Here is a 17,921-nt window from a genome sequence, read left to right as displayed (position 1 = left end):
TGCCTAACTGGCAGACTAATTATGCAATTGTATTTCATTTGTGCCACCTGACATAATACAAACCTTTTGATAAAAACAAATAAGCAATAATACGCCAATACTGCTCTGTTATCTGCTAACACTGTGCAGTTAAACTGTTTAAAACTGCAGTAATATCTGCGAACATTTTGCCCATACCAATGTCTATTGCTTTTGTGAAGCCTCCACAGTTTAAGCTGGATCCCCGCCTGGCTCGCCTCCTTGGAATCCACACACAGACCCGGTCAGCCATCATCCAAGCGCTATGGCAGTACATAAAAACCAACAAACTGCAGGACTCTCACGACAAGGAGTTTATAAACTGTGACAAGTACTTCCAACAGGTAACCTTTAAAACACTTTTAATTGAATATTTCGGTATTCCCATCCAATGCATCAAAAACTAGCCACTGCAAGTAAAATGTTACGCATGTTACTGGTTAATATGTTAAAATGGATTTCTGAAATCAACCCTGGGGGAAAGATTTTGGGAGTCCACCCTAGTTATGGTGATTAGGGAGACTGACAATTTAGCGAACACCCCAATCAAGGTAGTGTGGATAGCAGTCAAGGCTTAGTCTCAGGAGAGTGAGAAAAAAACTAGGGCTTCAGTCATTCACACATAATAACACAATAATTCAGCATAGACCGTCAATATGAAAAAATACAACTATTTATTAGGCCTTTAAGAACACACTAAGAAACGAAACTAGCAGGTAGTATTACCACTCAAAACCATATATAACAAATGCATACATTCACCAGTAGGTTCACTGTTAGGCAAGATTGTATGCAGTAACCCTGTGGGAGACTACACCAGTCTTGTCCTCTTGGTATTAGGTAACCCACCTATTGGTATAGGTCTGTACTACACAAGTTGGTAGAGTAACTGAGCAGCCAGACTTATCTCAAGAGGGGTAAATGTGAGCTGTAGAGCTGTAGCATTGAAATCCACAAATACAAGTATACAAATAACACTTTCTCTCAAGGTTGTCTAGTAAACGAATTATTTATTCAACTGTCAGTTTTAAATAAACTTTCTTTAAAAATGGCAATATGCAACAATACAAATACACTTCATAACACTTCCTCCGATTTAAGATCAGAAAGTAGATACTCATGCTTCATACACACTTCCTACACCCTGAGGTGACTTAAATTGCTAGGACAATGTCCCAGTGTCACCCGTCCTAGTAAGATCATTATCTGTCTTTCCTCTGTTCCTCCTCCCTTGCCCCGTTGTGCCTTGAAACACTTGGTGTATAGGCACAATATCATATATGATGTGCACCGCTCGGTGGGTGATACACAGGATTTTAAAGGTGGCCCTTCGTCCAATAGGTAGCCAGTGGAGGGTGCGGAGAGCAGGCGAGATGTGGTCCCTTCATCCCAGTGTGAGGAGGAGGTTTAGCGGCTGCGTTTTGGACTATTTAGAGTTTGTTAATTTGGTATGCCGGAGCACGCAGGTATATGGAGTCTGCGTTGTCCAGTCTGGACATGATGCTTGACATAATAGAAGGCAATCTGTTGGAGGAGATATAAGGGAAGATGTGGTAGTGACCGCATTTGGATAAATTGTTGATATCGTGGGACAGGGTTGGGTCTGAGTTGAGTCCAATATGCCTGTGTGGAAGGTGGCGGTGGGTGTGGGGAAGTTGCCGAGGGGAGGTGTTGAGGCCATGGGAGTGGTTGCGGCAGTAGTGCAGTGTTTCCACATACCATCTGTTTTCCCTGGGTTGAGAAGGAGGTGGTTTGGAGACATCCATAGGTCTATATCATTGAGGCAAGCTGCTAGGTCAGTGGTGCAGTCAGAGCTTGTCTTGGAGATTCTCTGGATGGTTTGGGTGTCGTCAGCAAAATTAAGAGGGGGAAGGTTGTGTGAGCGGATGATCACTGGTAGCGGGCTCATGTAGAGGTTGAAAAGGAGCAAAGAGAGGCAAGTGCCCTGGGGGTCTTCCGTTTTCACTGGTCAAGCTGAAGAGGTAAAAAGGGGAGGATAGTGATTTGTTTCCTGTTAAGGCATTAGGCAATCCAGTTGAGTGCCAAGTCTTGGATTCCAGGTGAGTGGATTGAGTGTTTGATGGTGTCAAAGGCAGTGAGAGATCAAGGAGAACCAGAGCGGCACATCCTTCAGTCTACCCTGACCTTAAGGTCATCCCAGATCGAGATCATTGTGGCAAGGCAGAAAGTCAGACTATGCGGGGTCTAGTAAGTTTCTGGATTCAGCGAAAAGGTTGAGTAGGGCATAGCGGTCGGTGAGTTTCGCCAGGAATCTGGTGTTGGAGATGGGCATGTAATTGGATGGTTGGAGGGGGTCGAGATCTGGCTCTTTCAGTAGGGGGTTGATGTGTGCTACTTTGAAGAGGTCTGGGAAGGAGGTGAGTGATTGAGTATAAATCTAGCCTGTTCTACTGCACAGGTGGTGAAGATTTCTTTGAGGCGCGGCAAGGGGTTAAGGGGGGACCCGGAGGGTCTGCTGCTGGACAGTAGTTTATGGAATTCCTTGCTTGGCTTGAAGGAGTTGAAGGTTGGCGCTGTGGAGGGGAGGGGGGGTTATCTCGAGCGCCAGTGGTTGGGTGGGGGGGGTGAGGATGGAGAGTTTGGCATTAAGGGCGGCCGTCCTTGTTAGGCAAGATTGGATGCAGTAACCCTGTGGGAGACTACACCAGACCTGGACTCTTGGTAATAAGTAACCTACCTATTGGTGTAGATCTGTACTACACAAGTTCGTACAGTGACTAAGCAGCCAGACTTATCTGAAGAGGGGTAAATGTGAGCTGTAGGGATGCAACACTGAGATTCACAATTATAAGTATCCTAATAACACTTAAACTCAAGGTTTTTTAGTAAAATAATTATTTATCTGTCAGTTTAAAGTAAGCCTTCTTTAAAAAGGGCAATATGCAACAATAAAAATACACTTCAAAATACTTTCTCAGGATTAGGTTAAGCAAGCAGATACTCTTTAGAGATGCCACGCACACTTCCTACACCCTGAGCTGACTTCAATTGCTAGGACAGTATTGGCATTTATATATCACTTTTGTAATGGGTAAAATGGTGGAAAGGGCAAAGGTTCGGGTAGGAAAAAGGTTAACGGGTTCTCAGAGCATGTGAATACTTTGCAATCTCCCAATGAAGTCTAGATTAGATCTTTCCCAGGAATACAAGTTAAATGTATGTACCATCTATGAGGGACAGTTAGAATCAAAGTCAATGGGTCAGAAGAGTCTGCATGGAGCCAGGACAGCCAAAGTCAATTTGAATAATGTCTATGGAGCTGATGCACTTCTTTAGATAGCGCAAAAGTCTTGCACCATGTTTTAGAGAGGTTGTAGAAAAAGAATCACTGTGGGGCAACAAGCTGTTAGGCTTGTGAAAGACAGAGCTGACATCACCTCTGCAAAAAATAGCTACTGCAAATCTCCAGTGAGAATATGCAAGCTACAGACAACAAGAAGTAAGTACCCCTTAGTCAGCACAGTATCTTAGGTTTGAAGAATAGGATCAAGCTGGCTTCTGTTCTGGTTGCAGTCTTGCAGATCCTGGGTTCCTCGGCCATAGTTGTGGGGATAAGAGGGAGGCGACTGGAGGACTCCTGCACTGCAGTTTGAAGGTCGGCAGTGGCTACGGGCTCTTTTCAATTCAGCGGCACTTTGCGGTTTCCGCTACCCGCAAATAACACCACTGCGGCTCTTGGACACTTGATGGGCTTCCCTTACTTCTGGAGTCCAAAACTCTGGTGAGGTGACTCTGGCTTGGGTCGTCCTGCTTCGGCAGGGTCCTCAGGACCTTCCTGGAGCTCTGGACGGCATAAAGACGATGCACTTGTCTACGGATTTCTCGACCTCTGGCACTCGGTTCCAGCAGCAGCAAATAAGTACAGCCAGTTGGGGAAGGTCCTCCAGCAAAGCTCGTCTTGGGGTTAGTTGGTCCCACCAACCCAAGGAAAGAAGTCGTCCGTTCCGGGGCTTCTCTAGTCTATTGTGAATTGGAGTTTCAGCACTGCAGCAAGGCTTCACTGGGCAGTCCAACGGTCCAGGAGGATGCAGCAAGCTTCTCTTCAAGGTTCCTTCATCGGATGTTTCATCCAGTGGTCGACTCTGCACTGAAGCCTGCCAAAGGAAAAACGAACAAAAGGGTTAAACCTGGTTTGGCGCGCAGAGTAAAACCCATGAAAGTCCTCACAAGCAAGAAATGGCGAAAAAAGAAGACCGAGGCCATTTTGACAAAATGGGCACCCATGGGTGCACTACTGCAGCTGAGGATTCAGCCTGCGGTAGAAACTCACAATGTTAGGAAAATGTAACCACTGCCACCAGCCATTAAAAGTAGTGTGGGTAACATAAAGATGTTTACACAAGTAAGAAAAGGGGCTGCTAAATAATCCCCCCCACCCATCCCCCGTACTTCCACATAAGATGGGCTGCACTGGACCTACATAGGAAAAACAGGTGAGTAAAGTTAATTTCACTTTACTACTCTTGGGAACAGTAGTTCATCCAAGAGAAGGTATTTAAACCATTTGAGAAATCCAAAGGACTTCTCTGAGACACTGCACTGAAAGTGCTGTGTGTCAGAATACCAAAGTTAGATGCCTGTGGAGTTTGTCAGACTCCAAAAACAAAAGAAACACAGGGTCCAAATCAGATACAAAATACATGAGAGAGTGAGAAAAAGGTCCCACTCACTCCAGGATAAAAATGAAAAGTCCTAAAGTCCAGCAAAAGAGCTAGGAGTCTCTAAGGTCGAAGGGAATTAGCACATAAATGAGAATTATCCCTAACAATGCATCAATCAATAATGAACCCCACACCCTTCCTTCCCCGCACTACTCCATTCCACAACCTGCACCCCTTGATCAATAGTCTAATAGATCACAAAAGTATCCAAAAGCTACGAAGTAATAACACACCCCACTTAGTACCTATAACAACCACCCCGGTCCTCAGTGCACTTAGACGCACTAGACTTAGATCACGGACCCTCACAACCTCCTATTTCACAACCAGAGGACTACCCAAAGTTAATCAACCCAATCATATCCCGATTCTAGGCACATTAAGAACCCTAAGACTCAGATCTAGAACCTCTAAACCTCCTCGAAATATCACTCTTACCAATCATGCTAACACAGAAGGCATACCTCTATTAAGAACTCAAGATAAACACTCCAAAAGTCCCATCATAATCAAAGAACAATCTAACGCTATTGAGACTACCAACATTCACCTACCCACCCCAATCCAAGAGCTACCCCCTGCCACACACCTCAAAGCAGCCCTCATCAACGCGCGCTCCATACATGCTCATGCCACTGAAATTAATGACCTCATTACTGAGCAAGAACTTGACCTACTCATAGTGACAGAAACCTGGCTCCATCAAGCGTCCGGCCCCTCGCTCTCCATTGCCATTCCCCCAGACTATACCATTCTCATAACAGACAGAACAAAATCAGTAGGTGGAGGAGTAGCCATTAGCCCTATCGAGAGCCCAGTTGGCTATGAAGTCCTGCTAGCTAAACTAGCTACGGACCACAAAACCAATATAAACTTAATAACCATCTATAGAGCACCTAACACTTTATCTCAACCAGAACTAGACATAGCGTTATTGTTAACGCCACTTATAAAACCAAACACAAAATGCTTAGTCCTAGGGGACCTGAATCTAGGATTTAACGACCCCCAAGACCACAAAGCAAATGCACTACACAGTGCACTTAAAGACATGGCTTTAACGCAACTCGTGAACACCCCTACCCATATAAAAGGGAGGTCTCTAGATTGGATACTACATCTTAACACTCTAGTATCCATAGACTCCATCTCCCCGGTACCATGGTCAGACCATCACTGCATAAACTTCACTATCCTGCGCAAAAATCCAGATCTACCCAAAACGGCCGTCAAAGAATCATATGTAACAAGAAACATCTGTAAACTCACAGCAGAAAATATCAACCCTCTATTAGCCAAAGCCCTCAATAACAAAATCATTAACGCCAAAGAACCGTGTGCCCTGGCAGACCTTTACCACAACTCTCTTACTAGTACAATAGACGCCCTAGCACCCTGCGTTAATAAAACTTAACGTAAAGACAAAAAGTCCTCCTTCTGGTTCTCTTAGACGAATCAAAAGATCGCTTGAACACCGCCTAAAGAAAAACCAGACCCCAGAAGCCCTGGAAGAATTCAACTCTGCAAACAAAATCTATAAATCAGCCATCATCACCCATAAAGCAGATGCCTTTAACACAAGAATTAGTAATGCGTCCTCCGATAGCAAAGAGTTATTCACCATACTCAAGGAGTTGGAGAACCCGATCCCCATAATTAACCCAGTCAAACCTAGCAAAGAATGGTGTACCACCATCCAAGAAGCCCTAGACACTAAGATTAAACTATCACAAAACAAAATTATCTCTAAAAGAAACCTCCTGTCCGACAAACACTCCACGGCCAACCAGATCTCCACTACCGTAGAAAACACCGCCCCTCTCTTCAACTTCACACCAGTCTCTCACGATACAGTACTCAAGACTATAGCCAAACTTAAAGCCTCCAACTGCAAAGGAGATAACTTCCCAGCACACCTAATTAAACTCTGCGCCCCCACCCTCACGCCCATAATCACCAACTTTGTAAATGCCTCCTTCTCCACCAACCAGGTCCCAGTCAGCATTAAAGCATCCTGGGTCACCCCCCTTCTAGAAAAGCCCACGCTAGACCCACTAGTGCCTACTAACTACCGGCCCATAACAACTGTCCCATTTTTACTTAAAATCATTGATAAAATAGCGTATAACCAACTACAAACTCACCTAGAACAAAATAATCTACTAGGAGCCAGACAATCAGGCTTTAGGCCTAATCACAGCACTGAGACAGCACTCTTGGATCTAAAAATCCAATTAGATTCTATCAGAGATTCAGGCAAACTAGCTACACTACTGCTACTGGACCTATCAGCAGCATTCGACCTAGTAGATCATGACAAACTATGCACCACTCTAAAAAAAGATTTTAATCTTTCCAACAACGCCACTTACTGGATCAAATCCTTTCTCACGGACCGTACATCCAGAGTTGCCATTGGGAATTTTGCAGTGGACCCCATATTAGTGCCCATAGGTGTCCCCCAGGGATCCTGCCTATCCCCTACACTCTATAATGCATACAGCAAACTCTTATTCTCAGCCCTATGACTGGGGTGTCATTTACACCAACTTCGCAGATGACACACAGATCCTCATCCCTATCTCAGGTGACTACACCCAAGACACCCTCGCCATTAATAAAGTTTATTCCATAATCCAAAACTGGATGGCCCTGAATAGTCTTTGCTTAAATGATGAGAAAACGGAGATCCTCATTGTGGGCTCCCAAAAAAGAATAAGCACCCTCCATCCGGACTACTCTCACATTAACATCAACGGTACCCGGATCCCAGTACTTAAACAAGTCAAAACGTTAGGTGTCTACATCGATGCCAACCTCTCCATGCATAAACAAATAGCAGCCCTCTCTTCATACACAGCTTACACAGCAAAACTTATTGCTCTCAGTCGCCAATTTCTCACCCCTGTAAATTGCATCACTCTGGCTAGAGCCCTGATCCTATCAAAACTTGATTACTGTAACATCCTCTTCCTAGGAACTTCCAAAACCAATATAAACAAAATCCAACTACTGCAGAATAAAGCCCTTAGAGCGGCTTTAGGGATAAAGAAATCAGAACATATATCCAACATTAGAAGAGAAAATCACTGGCTGCCTATTGAAGCAAGGATCATATTCAAAACCCTTAGCATTGTCTACAAATGCACCACCAACAAAGCGCCCAGCTACCTCAACAACTCCATCAAAAAAAAAATGGCATGCAGGTCGCTGAGATCCAATAATCTGGCCCTCTTAGAAGTTCCCACATACAAATATAGCAGAGCAGGAGGGAGTAGTTTAGAAGTCTTAGCCCCTTCGCATTGGAACGCCCTACCTCTAAGCATCAAAAAGGAGGAATCCTTACAAAAATTCAAAAAAGCTCTTAAAACCTGGTTATTCAATAAATTTTAACCTCCCAAGCCCTACCCTCCCATGACCAATTACACTGCCTAGGGCAACCGCAATGCTGTAAACAGGTCTGGAACATAAGGTTATGGACTATCTTACCAATTGGAATCTGATATAGGACCATATCTGCTTTTGTAACGTTTGTATAAAATTGTATTATTGCTTTGAAACTGTAACATTGTTTAATAATTGACTACCTTCTGTATCTTTCGCCGTGATACCTCAGGGTCTGGGCGAGTAACAAATGTAATAAATAAATAAAAGTAATCAGATCCAGATGAAATGAAGAGAATCCCAATTCCCTTTTATTTAAGAAGTCCACCCTTAATATGTATGGAGCCTAGTGCCAGTAGTGGCTGCTTATTTAGGGTGGCGGGGAGGGGAGCGCCCCCAGGGAGGAGTGCATAGAAAACATGATTACTTCTGTGTTTATTCATTTGTCACATGCAGCGCAGCATGGCTGCAATGTTTACCATTGAATAAATAAATAATTACCACTGTTGGCGGCGTCACGTCATGGCTGGGCCTGACAAGATAGCACACAGGGGCGTGCCCCATTTCACACAGTTTTTCCTATAGTAATACAGCACAGAGGTTGTAGGCTCATGCTGTTTACGTAATCCATTGTGAGTAGAGGCTGCTGGGGCGCTAGAATTGTGGCCCGCCAGTATTAAATTGTGCGCAACCAGAGCTGTCAGTAAATTATGTTACTATGCTACAAAGTAGCATAGTAACAGAATTTCCGTTGGCTGTGAAAATCGTTATGAGGTTGGGTGCAGCTGCACACGTGCCACTTCACTTCTATTCAATCATTTGTTGCTGTCGAAGTCAGTGAGCCATGGTGTCAGTGGAGTAACATTACTGAAAATGTTGGGGGGGACATAACATCTGAAAAAAAATGCCCCATTCAAATGAATGGGGACAAAATCATGTGCCATGAAAGTTAGGGGGGACAAACACCCCTGTCCCCCCCTAAAATTACGCCCATGCATGGTGTGGTCGGTCTAGGCCTAGCCAGAGAAGAACAAACAGCAGAACAGCCAGTCGTAGTGCGGCCTTGCCTAAATTGCCTTGATTGCGGAGTGGATCATAGTCCAATTCCGACCGGACGGTAAGTACTATTGTAACCAGTGTCGAAGTTGAAGAATGATGTGCCTGCGGGCCCCAGCCTGTACTGCGAGCATTTACAAGGGCAGCTGGATTGCATTGGACCAACAGTGCGTCCAACCGCGCTACGGCCACCACTCCCAAGGTGGTGAGCTGGGGTAGATAGATTAGGTAATAATATAATAACCAGACCGAACTACATGCTAGATGGTCTGCAGAGATCCCATATTCATTCACAACAAATGCCTCTCAATTCATGCTTCTTGCAGCAATGCTGTGATCCTGGCTGTGAATGATCCTTCCTGATAAATCTGCATTTAAACCTGGTGTTACTCTTCTTTCAATTTGAAGTAGCGTTGCACATGTAGCAATTGCGCTGAGCCACTGCGCCATGACTGCTGCCCTGAAATTGGAGGGGCATGTCTGGAGGAGATGCAGCCGTGTCCACTAGGCTGTCACTTGAATTACCTGACTGACAATGGGGGCGCGGTTGGGGGTGAAGAGGTAGCCACCAACGTTGGACAAATGCCTTTTAGTCAGGGTGTGTTCTGTTTATGTTCCTTGTGTCCTCGCTAGTGAAAGGGTTGTATAGGTACAGTCTGCGGCCTCCCGCTCCGAAGGTGAAGGGTGAGCTGGGGTGGATTAGGTAATAACCGGACCGAACTACGTGTACTATGTAAGAGCGAGCATCAAGTTGGTTGCTCTTACTTTCTGCCCACATGGTTTTCTTCGACCCACTATATAATTTGTACTATTGCATTGAAAGCTAATTGTGGATGGTGTCAGATATTATGGCATTAAACTGTATGGGCGGCTGCGCCGGGCACTCTGGTTTTGGGGCGGCACAGCAGGATGAGGGAATGAGGTGTTTGTGCAGCTTTGGCGGTGGAGGAACGTGAGCATCTAAGGTAGGAGTGGGACCAGAGTGCCTACAGCTCACACGTGTAGGGGGGTGGGGGGGTGACGAGAAAGAGCCTCTATAGTGCAGTAGTTAAGTGCTAGGCTTTGGAGTCTACAGAGCCAGGTTCGGATCCTGTCTTCGACACTAGTTTTAAGATGGTGCTCATACTGCATGGCTAACCTGTCTGTGGCTGCCCCTCTGTCCACGCTAGATAAGAATGTGTGCTTTAGTTTCCGCAGGCAGCGTTTCTTTGCTTTGCAGTGATGTCAGAGAAATGTTGGTCCTGTTTCCGAGGCCTGAGTAAGGCAGGTAATGTAGCAAGAAAAAGTAATTGTGCTGCGATTAATTAGCATCTTCAAGAATCACGTGCGGATAGTTCTTATGAAATGCACCTTTCTGCTACTGGGGCATTTTGGTATTCATGTGGGGGTGATTTTGTGCAGCGCTTGAAAAGCATAAGGCTTAATTCCATTAGCAGTCGGGGTTGTGGCAGGACTTTTAAAATTAAAATGCGTTCACCCTTTCGTCTGTGGAGAAGGAGGGCATCGGAGGTCACGATTTAAATTGCATAAAGTATTAGGCAATGCATGATGAGCGTTAGTGGCGCAGCAAAGAGAGCATTGGTCTGCCATTAAAAAGGTAGTGAGTTCGAGCCTAGTGTTCCGAAAACACAAACTTATATGGGTTACCAAATAGTATGCCTTATTTTTTATGCAGTCATTTCCTTAGTTTGACTGTTTGATAACCTTTTTCCTGTTGGCTCAATCGGCTCAGCCTCATAAGTAGTGTATTTAATATTAACACCTGTGTTAAGTTAGTGCATATGATTGATTGCACGCCATTGCAGTCAACACAAGGATGGTTCATACCAGGTTTGCCGGTTCATCAATGTTTGATTTTGTTTGTGTTATTTTGCCAAACAAATTCCATAATTTTCTGTTTTTGTGCACTATTCGTCTCCTAGGCAAGTCAGTAGGCCAGGATATTAGACCTTGACTTGCTTGTTTATAAACTGCTTCACTTTTGCATTAAGCTTTACTTCCTTGTTCTAGGTTAACCATTCACCGGGGCTTCTTCGTATTTACTGAAAGTGAGTTGCATTTATTTTTTCCCCAACTAACTGGTAAGCCAGTTAATGAGATCTGTATGTTCTCTGATTAATGCATTGCTCGGGTTGCTCAGGCAGTGTCCTTGGGTCAGGTTCAGTAGTGTTCTTTAAAGTTCCTGGAGCTCCAGTGAATTTTGGACTAAATGCACACAATGAAACACATATACTGTTAATGCCGGCCTGTGCCCACTTCTTTCACATGATATCACTGTAAAAAAAACATCATTGGGCATTTCCCTCCAAATAGTTCCTAATGTGACATGTTGATTTCTGCCCCTGCTTCACTCTGATCAATAACTGGTTGGAGAGGAGATGGGATGATTCCCCTCCCAAAGCATTTGTGACACTGGTTTCACAGGGACAGTACCAGGGCAGCAGCCAACTAACACTAAGCAGACTGACTATTACAGAGATTTCCACCGGGTTTACCTAATCCAGCATCATGGTAATGTATGGGCAAAGTGGTACTACAGTAACCATAATGCCTGGGTTCTCGTTTTGATACAGAGTTAAGCGGCTTCCTTTCGGTTGTGGCGTGAAGTCCATGGCAGTTCTTTACAATGGTGTCAGAGTATGTGCCCAAGCTTTCAGCACCCTCTGTGACGAAAGCACCAATTCATAAAAGGGTGTTGATTTTTAAAACAGGAAACATGATTTAGGAGATTGGCAAAAGTGATGGATGGCGCTTGTTAGGAAGAATTCTCATATATGTGTTAATTCCCTTCACCTTAGAGACCCCCAGCAATTTTGCTGGATTTTGATGACTTGATTTATTTTTACCTGGAAAGGAGTGTGAGCCTTTTTTCCCACTCTCTCATTTAACTTGAATGTGATTTACTCTTGTGTTTTCTTTGGTTATGGAGTTTTAGACAACTCCATAGGCATCATCTTTTCATATGTGTCACATAGCACAGTGCAGTGGCACAGGAAAACCTTTTCAGGCTTTCCCAAGGTTTAAATAGCTTCTCTGGGATAAACTACCGTTTCCCAGAGTAAGTAAAGTGAAATTGACTTTACTAGACTTTTCAAATTCCTAGACCTAGCACACCCTATCTTAGTAGAGAGTGCTTGAGGGGTTACCCAGTATCCCCTGTATCTAGAAACTCATGTAGCAGTCAAATGCTACCATTTCCTCTCAAAATGGCTGGTGGCAGTGGTTTTACAACTAACTACCATGATTTTTCCTGACCGCGAACAGTGGTAATGTTAAATCGCGGGAGCCATGTTTTTCAAGATGGCGTCTGAGCTCCCTTTGTTTAAACAGGTCCCAGTATTCTTTTTCCGCCATTTCTCTTTGGAAAGGTCCTTGTAGAGTTTGTCTCTGCGTGCCAAACCAGGTTTGGTGGCTTTGTTCCTTCAACTTTGGCGGGCTTCAGGACTGAAGACCGCCTCTGGCGCCCGAGTGTCTGGGGTGGGCAGGAAGTGAGGGAGGTGCCCGAAACTCCCTGTGCTTAGTCTCCTAGGAGACCCAAATGCACTCTGGCGTGATTGGCTGGCTGGCTGACTGTCCGGCAAGGATAGCCAGCCTGCTGGGTGAGTGACAGCTGGGCTGGAATGAATGGGAGAGAACTGAATAAAAGGCGAGCCTCTTGGCTTGGAAGGCAGAGTCGACCATTGAAACGAAAGAACCGAAGATGAGCTTGAAGAGGACGACTGCTGCAACTCCTGGACCGTTGGTTCACCCGGTGAAGCCCTGCTGCAGGTCCGAATTTCTAAGTTCATCTCGACAGAGAAGCCCTGCAAGGACGACTTCTCCCTTTGGGACCAATCAACTCGACACTAAGCCACCTGGATACCATTCTCGGAGCTGATTGTATTTTCCTCAGAGTGCTGCAGGAAACCGAATAACCAGGGAGAGGGACACCAGTTTGTGTGCTTTACTACAGCTACCAGAATCGCCAGTTGCCAGCTTTGCGACCAGTCCCAGTGCAGTGCAGGAGTCCCCCGACGTCCTCCCTCTTGTCCCCACGACTGAGGCTCAGGAACAGCGAGATCTGCAGGAACTGCCAGGAACAGAAGTCTTCAGCTGCATCTTTTTCTTCATTTGAAAGGTACTGTCAAGCGAGACAGAGTGCTTGAAACTTTCTCAACTTGCAGGCCTAATCAGCTTGTGACCCAACATATGATTCTTTCCTTTATGAACTACTTCTGAGAAGTTTGGCAAAGACTTTTCCATTTAACTACCAGAACTGCTTTATCCGATACAAGACTTTAGCATGACCTATTGCATTGAATTAACTCCTCTGGTGAACTCAAAGTATTTGCACTTTCGAGGGGATTGGGTCCTCCGACGTATTCCATATCTATGACAGGTAATCACCACAGCTGTGCTGCTTCGGAAACTTTTCCGGCGTCTGCGTCCTGCGTCGATGACGTCGATGCGCCGACGTCGAGGACCTCCTCCGACGTCCGACGTCATCCGATGTGATAAGTAGGACGCACGACGCCTGTAGCCTCAGTTGCGTTTTTTCCGCGAATGTGTTGCTTCGTGTTTCTCGGTTCTAGGCCTCGACTCTTTGGAGTTCTGTTCTTTCTGGTTCTTCGAACCTGTTCGTTTGTGAATTTCCTTCGGCGATGTCTTCCACTTCGTCTTCAACCCCGCGTCCGGGCTTTAAGAAGTGCGGGGAGTGTGGGTCCAAGATGTCGGTGACTGACTCGCACGACGCCTGCCTCTGGTGCCTCGGGGAGGCCCACGACACGGATGACTGTGTCGACTGCCAGTCGCTCACGTCCAAAGCCTTACGCGAACGTAAGAAGAAGTTGTCGGTAGGTCGGGTGTCCAAGCCCCGGAAGTCGAAGTCGGCGGGGCTTTCGACGGATGATTCGAGGGGTGACTCTCCGCGTCATCGTCGGAAGTCTCGTCGGTCTTCTTCTAGGAGTGGGTCTCGCCACTCCTCGGCCTCTTCGAGGCATTCTCGGAAGCGCCGTCACCAGTCGCCTTCCAGGTCCTCTTCCGAGGATTCTGCACGGCACGTCGGTTACCCCACCAGCCGTGCGACGCCGGAAGAATGGGCTTCCTTCGGGAAGAAAATGTTGGCGATTCTTGAGTCGCAGGGTACTCAGCCGTCCGCGCCCCCGAGTGGGGTCGGCCGTGTGAGGTCGAGAGACGCCGCTCGCAAGAGTGGTCGGCACGAGTCACGGGAGCGGTCCCGTTCGGACAAGGAGGCTCGTTCTCGCCGTACCCGTTCCAGGTCCCGGTCCTCGACGCGTTCGAGACCGTGTGCTCCTGTGAAGTCTTCGAGGAAGACATCGACGTCTGAGGCGTCGAGGGCGTCGACAGGCTTTCTCGAGGCTCCGGCTTCGAGGGCCTCGTCGAAGCCGTCGACGATCAGGTCGTCGAGGGACACGCTCGGAGCTCCGGCTTCGAGGGCTGTGTCGACGCCGCCGATACTGGAGGCGCTGCATCTGACGTCGACGCCGATTTCGTCGACGCCGATCCTCTCGGCGCCGTTGCCGGTTTTCTCGGCGTCGGCGCCGATTCGCTCGACGCCATCGACGCCTTTCGTGTCGGAGGTGCCCCGTGTCACGGGTATGCCCCCTAGGAAGGCTCTGGTTAAGAGCAAGCACTCTCGGGTGCCTTTTCGCCACCTGGAATATATTTCGGAGGCGGATGAGGATTCTGATGGCCTGGTTCCTAGTCTGGTGCCGGATGAAATTGTCTCGGGCCATAGTCAGTTTGACGATTTGAGGCAGTCGCTGCATGATGCCAGTGGACTGGACACCTCTCCGGAGGTGGAATTTTGTAGGCCTGAGCCTGGCTCCCATGCCGATTCCTCGTACCGGCGCCTTATGGCTAGGGTGTCTGAGTATCTGGGATGGTCTGCTCCCCCAGGGGAGTTTGTGCAGGATGATCTGACGGACATCCTTGATGTTGGTCCCCCAACTGACCCGGTACTGCCGTTCCATATGGCTTTGCAGAGAAGGGTGGCGGCGGCTTGGACTGCTCCGGAGAGTCTCCCGGCGGTGGGCAGATCCTTGTCGCGTAAATACCGTCCAGCCAGTAGCGACCCCTGCTACTTGACCAGGCACCCCACTCCGGAGAGTTTGGTGGTGCAGGCGGCCACGGCCCCGGCAAAGCAGGCGTCGTACCCTACCATCCCTCCTGATAGGGACGACAAACGTTTTGATGGCTGGGCGAAGAAAGTGTTTTCTTCTGGTGGTATGGCGCTTCAGGCGGCCAACTCCATTTGTGCCTTGTCACGTTTCGCGCACACTCTGTGGAACTGTGTTGCGTTAGCGGCTGAACATATTCCCGAAGGGGTTGAACGGGAGGGTTTCCTTGCTATGGTCCAGGATGGTAAGGATGCCATGTGTGAGTCCGTTCAGTCGGGTCTGGACTTGGCTGAATGCATCAGTAGGTCCATGGCGGCGAGCACCGTGATACGCAGGTTTGCGTGGTTGCGGAAGTCGGGGTTTGCTCCTGATGTGCAGTCCCGGCTCCTCAACATGCCCTTTGATGGTGAACACCTTTTTGGCAGCAAGGCTGACGAGAGCCTTGAGAGGTTGCAGACCTCAAAAGCTGCAGCGAAGTCGTTGGGCGCTGCAGTTCGCCAACCTCCGCCTTTTCGTCCTAGGGGACAGCAGTGGAGGGGTGGTTCCTTTCGCTATTACTCATCCTTCAGTAAAGCGAGAGGAGCTGGCAGTCAAAGAGGCCAACGCAGGGGTACCAGAGGTGGACGACAGGGTACCCGTGGTGCCAAGGCCGCTCGGGCAGTTGCCTCTTTGCCCTCGGGTAGTTGCCTCTTTGCCCTCGGGTAACGCCGCAGCCGCTCCTACTCAGTCATGAGGCCATGTCCCATGGTTCGCCGGTTGGGGGAAGGCTGGCGCAGCATCTTGTAGAGTGGCAAGCCATTACTTCAGATGTGTGGGTTCTGGAGATCATAGCCCACGGCTACTGTCTTCCCTTTCGGCACAGGCCTCGCGACAATCCACCGGGGAACCTCTCTTTGAAGTGTCCGGATCCGCTCCTTGCGCAGGAAATTCAAGCCCTGCTGGAGAAAGGCGCTATAGAACTGGTGCCTGTAGCGGAGAGGAACAAGGGATGGTATTCCCCTTATTTTTTGATTTCCAAGAAAGACGGGGGATTGAGACCCATCATGGACTTGCGCGGTTTGAACAGACTCCTCAGGAAGGACAAGTTCAAGATGGTTACTCTCTCTCAAGTCCTCCAGGCCCTTCAGCTTCAGGACTGGTTGGTGTCACTCGACCTCAAGGATGCTTACTTCCATGTGCCGATCCATCCCAAGCACAAGAAGTACCTGAGGTTCGCGGTTGGCGACTCGCACTTTCAGTTTCGGGTCCTGCCGTTCGGATTGACCTCCGCCCCGAGGGTTTTCACCAAGCTCATGGTGGTGGTGGCAGCGCATCTCAGGCAAGGGGGGATTCACGTCTACCCCTACCTGGACGATTGGTTGATCAGGGGGAGCTCTCCCGAGCAAGTCCTGGATCATCTGTCCGTCACCTGCCACTCCCTCCACAGGCTGGGCTTCTCCCTCAATTTAAAGAAGTCCCATTTGACGCCAACGCAGAGGCTCCAGTACATCGGAGCAGTGCTCGACACTTCCCTGGGGCAGTGTTTTCCTCCCCAGGTGAGGGCTCTTCACATTCAGCAGATGGTGCACAAGTTTCAGCATGCCCAGACGCTCCCAGCGTTCGAGTTCTTGAGGTTGCTCGGCCTCATGGCATCCTGCATTCTTCTGGTGCCAGAGGCTCGCCTGCGCATGAGATCTTTGCAGTGGGCACTCAAGATGCAATGGTCGCAGTCCTCCGGCAGGATGTCGGACCCGATTCAGGTGCCGCCCTCGGTCGCCCAGGACCTTCTGTGGTGGGCCGTCGAAGGCAACTTGATGAAGGGGGCTCCATTTTGGCTTCCCTGGCCGGAGGTGACGATCGTGACGGATGCATCCCTCACGGGATGGGGAGCTCATGCCAACGAGCTGACAGTCAGCGGTCGTTGGTCTCCGTCGGAGTCCAGACTCCATATCAATCTGTTGGAGCTGAGGGCCGTCAGGCTAGCCCTGAAGGCTTTTCTGCCGACTGTGCGAGGAAGGAATGTCCTGATCCTGACGGACAACACGGTGGCCATGCACTACCTCAACAAAAAGGGGGGGCAGGGTCACTTCCTCTGTGCAGGGAGGCGATGCAGCTCGAGTTCTGGGCCATCCAGCAGGAAGTTTCGGTCTCGGCAGTTCATCTGGCCGGAGTCGAAAACGTGACGGCGGACGCTCTGAGCAGGCAGAGCGCGATCTCTCATGAGTGGGAGTTGGCTCAGGAGATTCTCCTGGAGATCTTCGCCCTTTGGGGGACCCCTCAAGTGGATCTCTTCGCCTCCAGTGTCAACCGGAAGTGCGAGAGGTTCTGCTCGCGGGAATTTCCTCCAATAGGAGCCTTAGGAGACGCGTTCGTGGTGGATTGGTCGTTCCCGCTGCTGTACGCGTTTCCTCCAGTCCCCGTCATCCCGCAAGTGCTGCGGAGGTTGCGGAAGTTCGGTTCCCGGATGATCCTCATTGCTCCGGCGTGGGCTCGGAGGACGTGGTACCCGGACCTTCTCGACTTGTCCATCTGCCCTCCACGTCGTCTTCCCTACCGAGACGATCTGCTCTCACGGGAGGGGGGTCTGGTTCTCCATCCAGAGGTCAGATCCCTCAACCTTCACGCTTGGCTTCTGAAAGGTTGAGGTATAGGGATTGGGACCTCCCTGAAGACGTGATGGAGG

General features: G+C 48.4%; 1 protein-coding gene across 6 annotated transcripts in view; it reads left to right on the top strand.

Annotated features, from left to right (window-relative positions):
- The window catches only part of SMARCD3 (SWI/SNF related BAF chromatin remodeling complex subunit D3), a 764,638-nt gene that overhangs the window by 534,117 nt on the left and 212,600 nt on the right, over positions 1-17,921 (top strand). For all 6 annotated transcript variants that reach the window (XM_069646019.1, XM_069646022.1, XM_069646020.1 and 3 more), the window contains one exon: positions 201-362. In XM_069646019.1, the coding sequence (XP_069502120.1) occupies positions 201-362 (162 nt within the window). The remainder of the gene's footprint in view (positions 1-200; positions 363-17,921) is intronic.

The sequence above is a fragment of the Ambystoma mexicanum genome, chromosome 2p (assembly GCF_040938575.1).
Source record: "Ambystoma mexicanum isolate Mex_15411 chromosome 2p, UKY_AmexF1_1, whole genome shotgun sequence".
NCBI classification, from domain to species: domain Eukaryota; kingdom Metazoa; phylum Chordata; class Amphibia; order Caudata; family Ambystomatidae; genus Ambystoma; species Ambystoma mexicanum.
Note: the sequence above shows the minus strand (reverse complement) of the source record. Positions and strands in the feature narration are given on the sequence as shown.